The sequence below is a fragment of the Lissotriton helveticus genome, chromosome 2_1 (genome assembly GCF_964261635.1).
Source record: "Lissotriton helveticus chromosome 2_1, aLisHel1.1, whole genome shotgun sequence".
Taxonomy (NCBI): domain Eukaryota; kingdom Metazoa; phylum Chordata; class Amphibia; order Caudata; family Salamandridae; genus Lissotriton; species Lissotriton helveticus.
The window spans coordinates 1,971,381,118-1,971,399,701 of record NC_136059.1 but is presented as its reverse complement, the minus strand read 5'-3'; the positions used below and the strand labels follow the sequence as shown (position 1 = coordinate 1,971,399,701).

The following is an 18,584-nucleotide window of genomic DNA, read 5'->3' as shown; positions in this document are numbered from 1 at the left end:
TAATGCTTGCCGCAGCATGGTGGCATAGGTTCACATATGTGTCATAATGATGTAGGGGCCATTTAGACTTTTTAAAATTTACTGCTGTAAGATGGCAGACGCCCATCTTGGAATGGTAAATTAATAAATAGAAGAAAAGGCGTACACAATAAAAAAAGGTGCTTCATGGTATAAAAAAAAAAGGTGCTTCATGGTATAAAATTGTAGCTGCAGGATCCTCTAGAAAAGAAAAACAAACAAAAAATGGGCAGGGAGGGATGGGTGCGAGCACCTGAATGCCACCGAGCTGCAGGGTGCCAGGGAGCAACTACTCTGAACAGACGAGCTGTTGTGCGGTGTTGAAAATGGCTTTCAAAAGTAATTAAAATAGCTGAGTGGTGGAGGAAGAAACAGATATGCGGGAGGGGGTGCAATGGAGAAAAGCAACACGGAGAATATAGTAAAAGCAGAGTGTTTACATACTAAGGGTCCCCAGGACAGAGGCGGGCTTAAGGACTGCAGTGACAAAACTTCCCAGAAATTGTGACTTAATTGCAGAGGATAGACATGCAGCTGATTAAAATAGAGTTAATTACCTTGTGTTTTGAGACGAGACTTATAAACTTGGCGGTATAGTTCTTAAAAGCTCACGCAACACAGGGCAGCGAGCAAGGTTGCTGCGTTGCGTGAACGGGAGAGAGCTGAAGAGCGCCATATCTATTTAGGTATGGCGCTCTTCAGCTATCTCCCTGTGCTGGCGCACTTGAGACCGCCTGGTACCAATGCAGGCTTTCTTGAATCATGGCTGCGGTACTGACAGGATTGTTCTTGGGCAGAGCGGGACACCATCCTGCACAAAAACAATCCATAGAGGCATAGTGCTCTTTCTGTGTGTGATGCATAATGAAGTGGCAAAGTTTCGTGATAGTATCAGTTCATTAATCTGTCGTTTTTACACATTTTAACCTTGTCTGAACACAGGTTTCACCTCATTAGAACTAGTGTGGCTCCAAAGTACAGCAATGTGCAACTGAAAGGTGAACAGTCAGCATTAGTCAAGCGCTTTCCGCTGTGCAGCAGCACATGTTGAAACGTTGTTTGAGACTTTTGATCCAATTGAGCTAGACACACATTTTTTGTATTAAAAACTGAAAACTCATTCTGCAGATGATTGCTAATGTGACAGATGCTACAAATCCATAATTATTCGACAAATGTTGTGGTTGCATAATCATATCATTCCAGTTGCCCTGCCTAGAGCCCTGGATTACAGGCCAGAAATGCCAATGTAGGCAGAATGGCATGTTCATATTGTTTGAAGGCAGTCGGTGATTGTACGGAGTACCATTTTCTTTTTAAGTTAATGCTGTCTGCCTTTGATGGAAACAGTTGAAAGTAATGAAGTTCAACCGATCACATAGTCTCAGGCCAGTGGCAAGGATGTAAAATGAATACATACCCAAGTGATGCATGACAGCGTAGGGCGCTGTGGTTACTAGCTGACAAGCCATTCTGTGTATGTATTTAGGTTACCAATCTCTGCCGCTCGCAAGCAGAAGCACTGGCTGCTTAACCAATCCTCAGGAATCGTTTTTAAAACAAGCTCTAATTCAATATAGAGATCAGAGAATTGACTGAAATCCATAGGCAGTGGAAAGGTCAAAGATGAATAGATTTAATTTGCCTTTTAAAATAGCATTTCGCAGGTCAGGAGCGCTAAACCTAAAACTCCGCTGAACCATGCCCATAAGGTTAATGGATTTTCATCGGCTCTGTTCGGTAAGTGTAGCAAATAATTATTTGCCTTGGGTCTCCCATGCCATTTTAGAGTGCCCTGGGGAGATTGCTCATCTGGGAATCATGGAATCGAGAAACGAAAGATGGATGTAGAATTATCAGTAATCGCTACAAAGTATACTCTCTTGCTCGCTCTATATCCAGTGGCCGTCCCCACTTGGTACTTATAGTTCGGTCAGCTGCTCCATAGATAAAGCATTTTTTGTGTTGCTAATTACTTTGGCCCCATTTGACAAATCTACATGAAATTTTCAAAAACTGTGCTTTTTGACTAGGTTGTGCATGGGAAGTATCAGTGTGATCTGTGAAGCAGGCGCCGAGAAAAAACAGGGGTCCTAAAACTCAAAATCACCATGCATTTTCCTTAGACTTCTTAACAAAGCGCCACAGCAAAACTGCTGAACGAAATTACACCAAATTTGGCAGGAAGTTGGTTCTTGGTTCACAAATCGTGCTTTTTTGATTTGGTGTGAATCTGCTCAGTACTTTTTTTTTTTAATAGTAATTAAGGGTAAAAAATATTTGCATATCTGGACTGTTGGGTCCAAGAGAGGCTCAAGAGACTCTTGCGGGAAGGCCAATTTTAGAATAGAGCATTTTGATTGGCCCAGGGAGCTTTATTTCCCTTGGGCGAATTAGTTCCTGTGGGTTTCATACTCCAGCAGCCGCGAGCTCTCTGATTGGCTGCCAGCAACATGACAAAAATGTTGTTGGCAACCATTCCAGGACTCGGGGATTTCCAGGACCGAAATGCATTGTTGAGGCTTCTTTGCTTTGTGGAATGAAGCATTGGAGCCTGCTGAGACAGGCGAAACGCGTCACCAAATGAAAATAAATTCAAGAGTGTTTTAAGTTCCAACCCGAGTCCGAGTGTCGGTATCCAGAAACGGTATATGTATGTGTATATATGTATATATATATATATATATATATATATATATGTATATTCCTTTTTCCTGATATTGGAAGTCTATATTATACAGTGCATATTGCCAGGATGAATCTGAGATCCCTTTATCAAAAGTTGAGAAGACTATTAGAATGAAGGAACTGAAATTCTGAAGCCCTGAAGAAGCAAATTAATTTTGCGAAACACGTGTTGGCTTGGCTGTTCTGTGCCACTACTGTGTGAAGAGAATTTTGTGATCAAGCATATGATGTACTCCAAATGTTACTTCTACCAAAGGTGAAGACGACTTGTTTTGTGTCTGAACAAGGAGGGATGATAATAAAATATTTTTGCATGGACACTTAAGATGAAAAGAGTGTATTTTTAACAGTGCATAACCTAATATTTGACTACTCTCTGAAAGGAAAACAGGGATCTGGGAACTAGCGCTTGGCTTTCCTCTAAATTTCCTCTGTTGGTGAGATATATACAATCACACTACACTTGATTAGAAACTGACTTTAAACTATTGATATATAAGTAAATATGAAGCTCATTGTTCTCATAGTTTTTTCATTTTCTACCTTAAAATGGCAGGAGTTTGTTTTTAAAAAAAAGTGTTGGTTGAAATGGGATAGTAAGCTAATACATATTAAGGGTTATTTAAATGTATGATACACTGCCATATAACACTCCCATTGGTATTACAAACATGACATTATAGGAAGCTGGCTTTTTTTGTAGTGTACCAAAATGAGCTACACTGTAGAAAGTCCTGACGACCCCTATTGACTTACAGGGCCTAAATGAATAATCCCAAATGCTCTCTTTGTGGTAGTGTGGGCGAGCAGTTCAGGCTTATCAGATGGTAGTGTTAAGCATTTGGTGCACACACAGTCAATAAATGAGACACACACTCAAGAAGAAACTAGAGCGCAATTTAGAAAAAGAACACATTTATATATACTTTTAGACACCAAGATTATCGGAATCGGGTAAGTACTTTAGAAATTTTTTATTTTTATAGGAAAACAGTAGAAAATCACAGTTATCAGATTTGAGGCATGAGCCTCGAATGCGGAAATGTTATCCTATGGGAGAAACATTTACTGCATAGGTACACTTACAGGACTGTTCTTCCTGACTTATGGTAAGTAGGGAGCATGGTCCAAGAAAGGCCCAACAGTTCAAGTTTACGTGCCCTGTGGTGTTCGGGTGCAGAGGTGCTTACGCAGTGGCAGCCTCAAATGCTACCCGCTTAAGTAAATGGCCAAAAGGACCTGTGAGAAAAAGGCTGCAAGTGGGGACTGAGGGACCAGTCTTGCAAAACCCAAGGAGGGTCTCAGCTCTTGAGGGTCTCAGGACCAAGAGACACCGTTGGTTTATTTGAGCCTCAGCTGGGGCGCTAAGGTGCAGAGGTGTTTTGTCCAGCGGGTTAGTGTGTTTGTTGCTTTCACGGTCTTGATGCACCTGCAGAAGAGGGAAAACAAATACAGCAGAGCCACTCTGTGTGAAGCTGGCCTCTGTTGAAGTCCCTCATCAGGCAGGTAAGGTTTGGCAGCAGTGGTGTTCCTAATGAACACAAACAAGCCTTGGTTCTTGCAACTGGCTCCAGTACCCCAGGTTTTGGTGATTGGGGTGGGGGTCCTTGTGTCTCCAAACATGGTAGGGAGATGGATCAGACCTCCTTGAGCAATGAATACCTTTTCCTGGAGTGCTGCTCCCTCTGTGGGCCCAGGGATCGACAGAAGGCTGTACCAGGCAGATGCTGTTGCTGCCTGTTGGTGCAGGGAAGTGGCTCCTCCACTCCAAGGGAAATGTTGATAGGTCAGTGAAGTGCTGGGCAGACCTCCAAGGGTTTAGGGATGTTGTTCCACTCTAGAATGAGTCGGTCTTGGTGATTACCAGGTCAGTAGCAGCCAGGCAGGGTTTTGTGCCAAGTTTGGCGCTGGTCCACAATTCTCAAGTGTTAGGCACTTATTTGTCCTTCTCCTTTCAGGCAGATGAATCTCAGTTGCCGGTGTCAGGGAGCCACCTAAACACTCAGTTTAGTTGTATTAAGGGGAGTGAAGGGTAGTGGCCAATGGGCTACTTACCCCTATGGTCGCTACAACCCATATATGACCACTTCCTATGGGGGGTGGGTATGACCCTGTTACAGAGTTCCCAATTCATCTAAAAACAAGGTGGTGGAACTCTTCTTTTGTGGAGCACATCAGGTAGCCCACCATAGAGGTGTGACTAACCTGGAGGTGCAACACTCCTACTGTATAGCTAATTTTCCACATGTCCTGGTGCCACATGGGTCTCAGGGCAGGTGGTGTCATCTCCTAGTTCTGGGTGAAGCCAGGTTCGCATATCAAAGGTGGCAGGGTCCTTGAAGCTCCTGGCCTTGATATGCTAAATCTCTAGCCATCCTTCTGGAGGAGATGTGAACACCTTCTTCCCTAGCAGGCATTGTTTCTGACCTTACCAAGCGTGGGCTGTCAGTGGCGGATTTTTTAAGCAATGCACCCAGAGGGCTTCTTAGAGGTAACCACTGAAAACCCACCGACTACTAGTGTATTGACTGACTGGCCTCGACCAGCCAGCCAACATAGACCGGTTTCTGATGTCATGAGGTGAGAGCTTTCGCTCTCAGCGGCCAGGAATAAATCCTGCTCTGGGAGGACATGTGCACACCTCCTCTACGCAGGATATGCAGTCCAGGACAGTGAGCTTCTAAGTCCCTTGCTACCTTTGTTATTCGTCCCAGGCCTCTCCAGATAGTGGAGATTCCCACCCCCGTCCTGCTGCCATTTTTGGCAGCAAGTCAAGTGGGAAAATTAGTAAGATTAGGAGGTGTGCCCACATTCAGCCAGCACCACCCGTTCGGTGGGCCAGCTGATGTAGACCCCACGTTTCTGATTCCTCCATCTTGTTTTGGACAGAATTAGCATTCTAGGGACAGGGCTATGCTTACTTCCCACAGGGAGTGGTCATATAGAGGGTCTCAACACCCTATAACGTAGGTAGCCCACAGATTTTACCTGCACTTCCGTTAAAAGATGTCTGTTAAAGGCTTTTTGAGTTCTGTGTTTGTGCCCACCACACTACCTCCTTGAGTAGCCAGTAACTGTTCACCCCTTCTACCCTGAGAGTCAAATGTGGAAATGATTGTATGTGATCCAGTTTGCACAGCCCTAGTAGGACAGACTCCGGACACTAGTGGCAAACGACCTCAGCCACCATAGTTAGGGTCCAGTAGCGCTGTGTAACCTAAATGAGGTCTGACAATAGTGAAAAAGAAAACGTTCTGCTATTGTAATAACTTGTACTGAATACGTAAGAGGCATTCATTATTAGATTGTGATTTCATGTTTGGCACCACTTAACAGGCACTGGGTAAGTTGCCTGTTTTCGTAAAGTATTTTATTAAATGTATCTTTTTATTGTGTCTTACTTCAGGCAATTCAGCTGAGTCGGGATGGTCAGTACCTGCTCACAGGAGGGGATAGTGGTGTCATCATGGTGTGGCAGGTGTGCGACCTCAAGCAGTTGTTTGCCTACCCAGGTTGCGACGCTGGAATACGTTCCATGGCAATGTCATTTGACCAGAGGTAAGACATCCTTGGGCATCAGAGGTTTGTGAACTTTTGTGTAAAGTTGAGGACATTTAGAAACAAGGTTAACAGAGGGTGTTCAGATGGTCAGGCAAACTAAGTAGTACCCCTTCTATGGAAACAAAGCAAGACCAACGCAACCTTGATTTACACAAAAAAAAGAATCCAGTAACGTTATTTGATTTTGCCTATCGGGCCAGGCTAAAATTTCCCAATAAATTATTTGACATATGTTATGGGTAACCAATACCTATGTCCACTTTGTGGCTCCGAAAACTGTCATGTCCTACCAGATGATCATATGGGCTGCTTGAAATAAACATGACTACCATTGTACATTGTTTTCTGTTGAACAGCGTCTGCTGAGCCAGAGGCCATGCATGTTACCAGACCCTATTAGTTGTTGGTCCAAAAATATGGGAGGCAGATCCAGACTGGAAACCAAAATCAGCCCAAGCAAAAATGTTCAAAGGACATCCGAAGTAATGTCCCTTTGAGTGAAAGAGTCACTCCCCTGCATCTGCAGGCACCGCGTCAAAGCTGACCTCTCTGCTGCTCCTGTCATCCTACAGAATTCCCGAACCCCAGCAACACAGGTGGTGGTTCTGTGGTTCCCCCAAGGCCTAACCTGTCTTTCCTGGAATTTGGAGGACAGTATCTCTTGTCGGAGCTCCTGGGACCAAACCCCTGTGCACTGTTTCCACTTGCTGTTGAAAATGCTTGTTTGCTCTGCACTCCAGAGATCTTTGGGCTGCAAGAAGCTCCAGCCTCAGGAACGTCATCCTTCGAATCCTCCCTGCATCCCTTGCATCATGGTCCTCCATCTTTGGTGAGCTGCCTGAGGTACTCTTGAGAGTCCTGTTCCTTTGGCTTGTGGGTCACCTCGAGGGTCTTCTTCTGATGTGGTGGGCTCTCCTGCTTGCTCAAGCCTACTCTGACTCTCCTGAACATGGTGAGTACCTTGGACCTTGCTGGTCCTAACGATTGCATCTTTTCGTCGTCCATGCCAGTTGCGGCTACCAGGGCTTGTTGGTGTGCCTGCTGGACACGGACCACCTAGACACCAACATCTGACGTGGGATAGCTCTTGTATGGCTCCTGGTCTTCCACAGCGTCACCTGGTCCCCAAAGTTGCAACAATGAGGTCCTCGTCAGCTTGTCGGAATTTCCTGCCAATAGGGAGCACTGTGCTTCCATTCCTCCTGGTCACCTGAGAGTGGCAAAGACTCTGTCCCCTCTGCCTGCAGGTTCTCCTCTTCCAGAACCAACCCATGGATTCCGCCGGCCGTCTTCACAGACTTCTACAGAGTCCTTTCTTCCCAAGTTGCCTATTGTCATCTACAAGAGGTTCCAACATCACTACATCCCTATGCACCCGGCTTTCCTGAGGCAAGTAACCTGGTTCCTTGGGCATCCACGGGTGGGGTGGTTCCCTAACCTCCGTCCTCCAAAGGAATTCTTGGGTCCTCTAGGAAGGGTCCATTTTCTTTAAAACTGCAACCGCGACTTCTCCTTTGACTTCTGTTGGACTCGCAGTTTTGGTTCCATTCTGCCCACAGCCCCCCTTGGGGTTCCTGGGTACTTAACTTGAGTGGTTCCTGGTTCTCCAAGCTCTTCTAACCCCTTTGGACCAAGTCCCATTCTCCTTTGCATCCACTTATTTAGTATATGGTTTGGTTTCCCCCTGACACCAGTGTATAATTGTTATACATACCTGATTTCCTTGAAGTATTCTCAGGTGTATTGTTGATATCTCTGAACAAGAAGGAGATATACCAAGCCGTAGTGATTGTGTGGTGTAATAAATAGATTTATATTTCATAAACGCGGTGTGGTTCTTGGTCATCTAATCTACACTCTTGATTAAATGTGGTAAAACAAGTTGCTTTACACTGCTGAAGTATAAGCCTGAAGGCTGCTCAACAGCTTCCCTTTTAAGAGCTTTTAAGGTTAACAAAGACCACCAAAGTCACCATAAGGGTTGCCTCGATCTGTGCAAGGTGCAGCACTCCTTTAAGTGAGCATCATACACTAAGCCAACCTCCTGCACTTCCCAAGCACGAGACCGGATCTGACACTTTTTCCCCATAACCCGTCTGCGCGTCGGTTAAGGGTGCTGCGCGACTCAGTTTCAACGTCATCCATCGGTTGTAATGTCGACAGAGTCCCTAAATCCCCTTGCGGACATCAGTTCCTTCTTTACCGCGCTTCCAACATGATCCGGAGCAGCTGAGGGGGCTTGTTTTTGCCCATTTTGTCAAGGAAACAGTGTACGTTTGGAAATGTCTTCGGGGTTTAAACCCAGTGGATCTTGTGACAGACAGATGTCGATCTCTGATCCTCATACTATCTGTTTGTGGTGCCTTGAAGAACACCATGACTCTGAAGAGTGCCGTTCCTGTGCATCTTCGGTCAAAGGCGTTTAGAGAGCACCAAAATAAACCTTTAGTGGCGCGACTATCTGATGCACCGCAGTATTGTCAATCTTCATCGAAGTCCAGAGACCAGTCTAGGAGCCGTTCAGGGAATGGGCCGTCTCCATCTGTCGAGGAGGGTTCGGAAGCAACAGTGGTTGAAACATGAGTTAGTTTCTGATGCCGTCCCCAACCTTCGGTTGCAGAGCATTCAGATGAATCCACCCTACGCCTCCCTAAATATCCTGGAGCCAGAGTGACTGTAGCCCAAATACGGGAATATCACATTTCCCTGCATTAAGTCTTTAGGCCCCCCCTCTGGTGCACATTCAAGTCGCAAGCAGGGGAGAGGTGCCCTGACTGCACCTTCATCAGCAGGTTTTCCCTCAGTGACAATTAGGCCCTCTGAATCCGTTGTCAGATTCGAGGCAGCGCCTGTGCACAGCCCTTGGGGATCAGGGCAGTCAATGACTTCAGTGGCGCTGATCGACGCCGAACCCATAACTACTCTTTCCGACATTAATATGACACCACAACGGTGCTGGACAGCGACGTCGATGGAGCCGTCTGTTTTAGGCATCTCTCCATCTGCCCTTATGCAACCTGTTTATGCTACTCCTATGGGAATGAACCGTTTTGCAGGTGAAGGGGAGAATATAGGGTGTTCAAACCCTTTGGACGTTGCTGTCCAGTCTCCTTTGGAGGAAAATTAGCTGACTGAGCTGGGTGAGGCTAGTGGACTTGAGTCGTCTACAGTTTCAGAATTACTTTCTCCACCTGGTATGATAATGGAGGCGAGTTCCTCTTATGCAGCAGTATTGAGGAGGGCACTGTAGTGGTAGGTTGCCAGCTTTCCTCAGTGGAATTATCCACAGATCCTTTGGTGGATGTTCTTCACCAAGGTGAGATGGGTTGGAGCCTTTACTCTCTTATCATGATTCTCTATATAACCTTTTGGTAGGGGCTTGGGCGAAACCAGGAGCAGGAGTTGTAGCCCATTGGCATTGACACGCCCCTGCGGACCCAGTTTGTCTTGTGCGCCATCCCACCACAAAAAAACTGGTGGTACAGGCTGCTACAACTTCGCCAGACCCTAGTCCATCCCTTGGTTCCACCAAATAAAGAATCCAGATGGCTAGAGCATTATAAGAGTAATATATTCTCTTCCGTTAGTTCGCCATTGAGGTCATTAAGCGTGGCGTGTTTTGGGCAGATATTCTCATGCTTTATGGGACTCTTTGGCACATCGGCTGCCATCTCTTTAAGTGGAAGCCAGGAGTGAAGCACTACTGGTGGTAGAAGATGGCTGGGAAGAGGCAGAATTCACCATAAAATGTGGTATGGACACCACCGATTCTGTGGAAACGGCAATGGGTCAGTCATGTGCGCTGCACAGACATGCATGGCTGCATCAGTCAGAGTTTTCAAAGCTAGTACAGAATAGCCTGAAAGATATGATGTGTGAGGTAAACAACGTTTACCACGAATCTTTCTCCCCGCAGGGAATCACAACGCGGTCGTTACAACGACCGCGTTGTGATTCCGCATGCCATTACTAGTTTTGTTAAACACCTTTAAGAGGTAGTCGACCAGCTGAGGGGCAAATCTTTTTTAAAACTCCGCCGGGAGCCTGTCACTCCCCGGGCACTTCTCAGACTTCAGTTACTTGATTGTTGTTAGTACTTCCTCCCTGGATATGGGTGCCCCCAAGGCCTCGGCTTCCTCCTCCCCCAGTTTCGGAAGCGTTATCCCTTTGAAAAAGTCCTGTAGTGCGTGCGGCCCTACCAGCGTAACAGTTATACATGCATGCCGCGGGTGAGTCGCGAATTCCCTAAGAATCGCGGCCTGTGTGCACTCTACCATTCTAAGTTAAGGAATCTGCGGCTGGACGTCTCTATCAGATGAACAAGTTACTTACCTTCGGTAACGATGTATCTGGTAGAGACATAGTCTAGCAGCAGATTCCTTAACACCCGACCGTCCTCCCCGTTCTGCGACAACCTTTTCAGGTTGGGCTTCTTGCCTTCGCCTCCCTTTGGGTGGCTTTATTCCTCTGCGGGGTGACGTTTCCTCTTCACTCCGACTCACAAGACTACATTCGGTTTCGTGGCTTTGCTCTGCCCATTCTTGTGATTGGACGGTATGCTCATATGACATGTGTCCTTTACAACCCTTATCCTGGGTTGTCCGATGTGAGTCTATTCTCTATTCTCTCTTCTATCTTCTTCAACCGCTTGAGGACTCTTGCCTCCCCTGCACTCTAGCGGTTGCAGTCTCCGACAAAGCTGCCTTCGGCAGATCCATTATTTGGATTTGACATCTTCTTTTAGGTGACGCTTTATGTAAATGTAAATGTAAAGGTACTTGTATAGCGCACGACTACCCGGAGGCCTCTCGGCGCTTGTACGAATACCGCTGAGGAACCCTTCCTGGCCTTTCCCTGTGAAGTACCCACTCCTGGGCACTCCCAAGGTGAAGCCAGGCATCCTAGCGTTGTTGGGGCCGTTGTGGAGATTAAGCAAGGTATTGCCCAGAGTTGCAGAGTGGGACTCATGATTAGAATAAGCACCGAGGCGAGAATTATCAAGTCAGAGGACATTGAGATCAAGACCCGCCGAGGCGGGAACTGAACCCTGGTCCCGGGCCAGACTTCTGCATCAGGGTCTGCCGCTCTAACCATTGAGCCACACTTCTCCACTTCTCCAGTTTGTCCTTGCTCCTGGATTTTGGACTGGTTGTCCTTCACTGTCACTTCTTGTGGTTGCAGCCTGTCTGCCAGCTGCTGTGATGGTTCACCGAGGAGCTATAACTCAATGTATTTATTTATTATTATTTTATTTATCGATTTATTAAGCGCAGTTGCTGCCCAGGGGCGTCCAAGCACTGAGTTTAGACAGAGACGTGACGGAACACAGGAGAAACTAAAAGGGCTTCCTGAATAGTATGGTTTTCAGTTTCCTGCGAAAAGGGAGTAGGTCGGGTGTGGATCGAAGATCAAGGGGGAGTGCATTCCACAACTTGGCGGCGTTCAGTGAGAACATCCTGCCCCCCGACCTAGCTCTCTTTACTCTGGGTACCACTGCCAGAAAAGCACCGGAAGACCGGAGGTTCCTGTTAGGGTGGTAAGGGGTGACAAGGCTGGTGTTGATTGCTGATCCAGTCTTCCAAAAAGCTCGATGTGTGATGCACAGAGCCTTGAAAGCCACTCTCTGTCTCACCGGTAACCAATGTAGGCTTTTCAGTCCCTGTCTAACGGACTGTGACCGTGGGATTTGGAGGATGGTACGTGCTGCGCAATTTTGTACCACCTGCAGCTTTCGAAGAGTCATCTCAGGCGCCCCCAGATATAGGGCGTTGTTTGAGTCTAAACGGGACTGGATGAGGCCTTGTACTGCCACCTTCTTGGCATCTAGAGGTAAAAGTGAAAAAACTTTCCTCAGCGTTCTTAAAAGGCCAAAACAGGTGGCAGACAACTTGGTGGCCTGAGTGGAGAAGGAGAGTTTATGGTCTAACCAAACTCCCAAACTCTTGACACTGTCCTTAGGGGTAGGAGGTACCCCTAGACCAGCGGGCCATAGGGAAGAGAAGGATAGTGGTGAGGCTGGGCCTAAGAGCATGAGTTCAGTTTTTCCACCGTTCAGTTTGAGGGAGGAGTTGGTCATCCACTCCCTCACGCTCTCCAGGCAGTTCAGCAGGCCGGCCGAGGCTTGCCCACCGTTCTCCTGGGCCAGTGAAACCACCAGCTGGGTATCGTCGGCGTACGACACGATTTTAATGCCGTACGGTTCTACTACCCCAGCTAGCGGTTTCATATAGGTGTTGAACAATACAGGGCTCAGCGATGAGCCCTGCGGAACTCCACAGCTAAGAGGCTTGATGGTAGATGTTGTATTGCCATCAAAGATCTGGAAAGATCTATCAGCCAGAAAGGACCTAAACCACCTTAGTGCGTTTCCCGAGACTCCGATGTTCTGGAGACGGTTCAGCAGAGTGACATGGCTGACCGTATCGAAGGCAGCACTTAGATCAAGGAGGATCACTGCCACTGATCCCCCCTGATCCAGTATCCTTCGAGACTCTTCGGTAACTGCTAGCAAGGCGGTTTCAGTCCCGTGGCCAGGTCTGAAGCCTGTCTGGGAAGTGTGCAGTAGGGAGTGATTCTCCAAAAACTGGACCAGGAGGGCATTTATGTGTTTTTCCAGCACCTTACCAGTCCATGGGAGCAATGAGATGGGGCGATAGTTGGAGTGGTCGTCAGGGTCCAAATTAGTTTTTTTTAAAAGCGCCCGCACCGAGGCTTGCTTCCAGGCAGTGGGAACTGTGCAAGTGGACAGAGATGAGTTTAGCAGTTCCAGGACTACAGGGAGGATGGCATCACCTGCCTGCATCAGGATTTCTGGGGGGGCTGGGTCTCGAGGGGAGCCCGACTTAACCTGGCGAGCCACTTTCTCTAAGGTGACAAGGTCCAGGAGGGGGAAGTGATCAAGAGTCGGCTCAGTAGTAGACAGGCCTGAACAGGGGAGATTTTCCGAGTTGGATAGGTCGGACACCTCATGATTCACGGCCATGGCTGGAAAGGTGGAATATATGTTCAACACCTTGTCATGAAAAAATTCCGCCAGTTCATTACATTGCTCCTTGGTCTTGGTTAAAGGGGGAGCAGTGGGGACACTCATGCACTGCTTTACTACGTTAAAAATTTCTTTAGGCTTAGATCTGGCTTCCAAGATTTTGTCGGAATAATAAGTTGCCTGGGCTGCCTTGATCCCTTCTTTATAGCTATTGATCGCCTCTCTATAAGCTGCCTTTTTTTCCGGAAGAAAGTCTACGCGCCAGGCTCTCTCCCGTTGCCTACATCGACGTTTTAACTCTCTCAGCGAGTCAGAGAACCAGGGAGCTGATGTCTGCACTCGCTTAGAGGACGATTTGCAAAGAGGCAAGAGAGAGTCTAAAGAATTTGTGATCCAGCTAACATAGTTTCCATATGCCAGATTGGGGTCTGAGCAGGATGGCGGACGGGTGGCGTCTAACTCACGCCTCCAAAGGTCGCCGGGGAGTTTTTTCCAGTTTCTTCTCATCGAGATTTGGGGGGATAATTGGGGGGTTTTATGGGTGGACCAGGTAAACGGCACCAGGTAGTGGTCTGACCATGGTAAGGGGATAGGTTGGGCAGTTATTAGATCCATACTGTTGCTAAAAATAGGATCGAGAAGGTTCCCTTTTTCGTGGGTTGGGGATGTAACCAGCTGGGTCAGTTGAAGGGCTTCGAGGTCATCAACTAACTCTTTCGCAAAACGGTCGGACGGCGAGTTAAAGTGCAGATTGAGATCTCCCAATACTGTGTAACTAGCCGCCGATAGGGATCTTTTTGCTACGATCTCTGGTAGTGCTCGAAGGAATAGTTTTGCAGACTCAGGGGGGCGATAGATCAGCGTACCAGAGAAGGAGTGGTTGGCGTTAAACTCTATACAGAATTCCAGACTCTCACAGCCAGGGATGGTGGATGTTGTAGTGCGGCAGTGGTACTGGTCCTTTATGATAATGGCCAGCCCACCCCCTCTCCCTTCTGGTCTGTCGAGTCTAAAAATGTGATAACTAGCTGGTAAGGCTGTAACAATATCGGGCTCAGATTGGGCCGTAAGCCATGTCTCTGTTAAAAAGAGCACGTCTGGCTTGTGCTCCTCAAGCAGCATGGCGATTTGTGTACAGTGCTTGGGCAGTGATCGGCAATTTAGTGCATACATACAGTATTTCGGAACATTGGCCAAGGGGTTATTCCGGAAGGGATGTTTGCAATCTGGGCAGCTGAGGGGAAGTTCTGTGGGAACATATATATGCATGCACTGAGCAACGACATTTCTTCCTATGCTATGTAGGGCTGCCGAGCTATATGGCCTGCCCTGGGAGATCGGTGAACCAAGGATTGTGGCCCCTGGTCCCGTCAGGTCGCGGATGAGCGCAGACGGGCTTGCCTTTGGCGCGCCTTCGGCGCACCGCCGGCGCGCCCGCTGCGCCCGTCCGCTGCGCCTCCGGAAACAGCACATTCTCAAATATCCGAAAAGAAGGGCGTGGCCTAACTCGGTGGGCGGAGCCCGGGAGGTCGCGGCGGTTGCCTGCTGGCTGCTTCAGCGCCTCTCTCTGCTGAGCAGCGACACAGAGCAATCAGGTGAGCAAAGTGCAAATTAGCTTTAAAACACAGGTACAATCACGAAATACAGTTTTTAAAATCAACTTTCCAGGAGTTCCCTCGCTCTCGGCTTTCCGCCTCAAGAGCTCTTATCTAAGCAGCGCTGTCACCAGGGCGCGCCTAGATATAGTAAAGGGGGCGTGGCCTAACTCGGTGGGCGGAGCCCGGGGGGTCGCGGCAGTTGCCTGCTGGCTGCTTCAGCGCCTCACTCGGCTGAGCAGCGACACAGAGCAATCAGGTGAGCAAAGTGCAAATTAGCTTTAAAACACAGGTACAATCACGAAATACAGTTTTTAAAATCAACTTTCCAGGAGTTCCCTCGCTCTCGGCTTTCCGCCTCAAGAGCTCTTATCTAAGCAGCGCTGTCACCAGGGCGCGCCTAGATATAGTAAAGGGGGCGTGGCCTAACTCGGTGGGCGGAGCCCGGGAGGTCGCGGCGGTTGCCTGCTGGCTGCTTCAGCGCCTCACTCGGCTGAGCAGCGACACAGAGCAATCAGGTGAGCAAAGTGCAAATTAGCTTTAAAACACAGGTACAATCACGAAATACAGTTTTTAAAATCAACTTTCCAGGAGTTCCCTCGCTCTCGGCTTTCCGCCTCAAGAGCTCTTATCTAAGCAGCGCTGTCACCAGGGCGCGCCTAGATATAGTAAAGGGGGCGTGGCCTAACTCGGTGGGCGGAGCCCGGGAGGTCGCGGCGGTTGCCTGCTGGCTGCTTCAGCGCCTCACTCGGCTGAGCAGCGACACAGAGCAATCAGGTGAGCAAAGTGCAAATTAGCTTTAAAACACAGGTACAATCACGAAATACAGTTTTTAAAATCAACTTTCCAGGAGTTCCCTCGCTCTCGGCTTTCCGCCTCAAGAGCTCTTATCTCAATGGTGGGTCTTGTGACTCTGGTGGCACAAGTTCACAGATGCCAAGGGTTCTATCCTGCCTATGCTCTGCATCTTCTTCTGCCTCCGGGGGCGGTTGGGACTTTACACTTGTGGGGGTTCCTCTCAGAGTGGTGCTCTGTTCTTTTCCTCCCTCAGTTTACAGTTTACAGTGCTTGGCACTGTCTTTCTATGGTGATGTTTATTCACCATACCTTGTTTTTTCTTTTTCTGCACACTGTTCCCATATTTTCACAGTTTTGGTGATGGCTTCGCGTTCTGATGCGGAAAGCTGATGTCGGTGCGCCGGAGCTTATATGGCTTTGCTGACATCACGTCCATGGATGACTTCAGGGCGCAGCCGTGCGGCACCGCCCCCGGTGTGCAGAGGTGCTGCTGCGCAAAATTTTCCCGACCAGTCTGACGCCTGGGGATATTCTAAGTTAAGGAATCTGCGACTAGACTATGTCTCTACCAGATACATTGTTACCGAAGGTAAATAACTTGTTTGTCACAAAGACCACACAAACAAGTATTCGAAAAGTCAGTGTGGTTAAAGTTAAGTTGTTAAAGGGAGCTGAAGGTGGGGACACCTTTGCAAGATTAAAACCAGGTATTGTTTTCAAGTAAGAACTTTGGTGAGGTAAGTAAGGTGAATTTTGGTGCTCCAGATGTGTGTAATAGTTGTGGCCTTGAAGGAGCTACGATTTAAGGAGGCTAAACTAGATTTAGTTTTGGGGATGGGGCAAATCCTCGTCACTTGGGGACAAACAAGGCCAATCATAAGATGTGCAAAATGTGTTTTTTTTGGACTGCAGAACTGTTTCAGTTGCTGAAATAGAGGAGAGCATGAGGCCAAATATTGGTTAGATCGGATTCTGCGCTAGCAGTAAAAATCCAGATAGTTTAAATGCTGCAGAAGGGACACCTGAAACATAATCTAAACATAACACAATTGGCTATTTCTTTTCCAGTTCAGACAACAGATTAAATTAGTGAGATGCCCATTGTTAGTTTCAATTGAGATATCGCTGGTTTTAACCAGGATTGTTTGAGTCCCAAACGCTGATAATCCTTTGATAGGAGATGCTTCATGAACTGCATGTGACGAGCTTGCTATGGATTTTGGCCAGTCCTTATTTTTTATTAATTTTAACTTCCTTTACCAAATTCTTGTTTCCTATAGGTGCATAATGACTGGTATGGCATCTGGAAGTATAGTTCTTTTTTACAACGACTTCAACCGATGGCATCATGAATACCAGACCCGATACTGACAGACGAACCCCATCGGAGGCACTGTAGCACTGACACTGGCGACTCCTGCTGGAACAAGGCTCTAAAGTATCGAGCTGTACAGGATCCTGCCACAGCGATGTTCCTTATAAATAGCTATATTACATCTGAATGTAACTTAAAATTTGCTGGAAAAAGCAAACTATTTTTAAAGTTAATTGCTATTTTTGTAGACTTTGCTTTACTTTTCGGGGGGAATTTTGGGCAAAGGAGCAGAAAACACTGGCTTCTGCATTCTGTAGTTAAAATATATATATATTTTTAGTCAAACGGAGAAGTCTATTTTCATCTGTGTATGGAAAGAAACCCTAACAATCAGTGGGTGAAAAACATCACTTAGAAAAACATTCGGCCTCTTTGTTTTTGTGTAATTTAATGTGCCCTATTTTAACAAACTGGGAGCCGGGGTATTTGTCCCTGTGCTGTTTGCACTGTATTGTGTATTTTGGTGGTCTTTGCCCCCAATTGATTGTACTATTTCCGCACTGATGTTTTTGAGGGAGTAAATGGTAATATATAAATTATGGTAAACATGAGCTGGAACACTGCGATGGCACTTTCACAACAATATCACTGTTTCAGCATGTTTCTAGCTTCCTGTTTTATTTTTGATTTATTTAGTTTTGCCGTGTAGTTGAAAGCGAAACAAGAAAATAGATATCGACCAGATTGGAGCTGGTGTTACATCAAGTTTGAAGACTTCTATTTGTATCCGATAATACTGTTGGCGCACACCAAAATGTGTATTGTTCCTCGATAATGTCAAAAAATAAGAATACTTGCCGAGTTCGCTAGCAATGTTTAGGAGGTTTATGGCATTTCTGAGTACCAAAGCACACTTTCTGGGAGAGACTTCGACACCACTATCCCTTCTGAAGTCGGTGAGCCGTTTTGCTTGACCCCAGCAGATATCGCCTCATTACCCCTAAGTACCATCCCCAGGTTTTCTCGGGGTTTGGCCTTCTCCACTACGCCTTTTTACAGATGTATGGTGCACCTCCCCTTTTAGATCGGCGCGCTCACATTTAAAACTGCTGCCACCAAACCAAATCATGTTCGCACATTTTGTGCTCCTTCACCTTGGGAGAGCAGAAGGAAAGACTACAATAATAATGTACATTTAGGAACAATTCGTTTTTTGGTGGTGCATAATTCTACTTTTTTACAAGATTGCCGTGCAGAATTCTGTGAAAATATTTGTGAAAAATACTGTATTGTTTTGTAAGTCTTGTATTGCATAAAGACTTTTTTCATTGTACGTTGTGACCTGTATAAGTTGAATCCTACATTCCATATCAATACTGATTATATGAATTTCTCTACTTAACTGCGGAAGCAATTTCCCACTTTTCTACTATAAGCATCCAATGACTGTATTTCTTTTAGCAAACTTTTTTGAATGAAGTAACTCAGTCCGAGTGGAAAAAAAGAAATAAAATGGCATTTGTAAACTTAAAATTGACTATCTATTTTGTTCCTTTGTGTAGCTTGCGTTTTAGGTCGAAGCTTACCAGACAGTAAAGCTGTCTGGTTGCGAAAGACATATTGG

The 18,584-nt window shown here is 46.8% G+C and overlaps 1 protein-coding gene across 2 annotated transcripts in view; it reads left to right on the top strand.

Moving 5' to 3' along the window:
- The window catches only part of LRBA (LPS responsive beige-like anchor protein), a 2,244,423-nt gene extending 2,225,930 nt beyond the window's left edge, over positions 1-18,493 (top strand). For both annotated transcript variants that reach the window (XM_078676915.1, XM_078676916.1), the window contains exons 56-57: positions 6,113-6,264; positions 16,926-18,493. In XM_078676915.1, the coding sequence (XP_078533041.1) occupies positions 6,113-6,264; positions 16,926-17,016 (243 nt within the window). In that variant the 3' untranslated portion in view covers positions 17,017-18,493. The remainder of the gene's footprint in view (positions 1-6,112; positions 6,265-16,925) is intronic.
- The last annotated feature ends 91 nt before the right edge of the window (positions 18,494-18,584 follow it).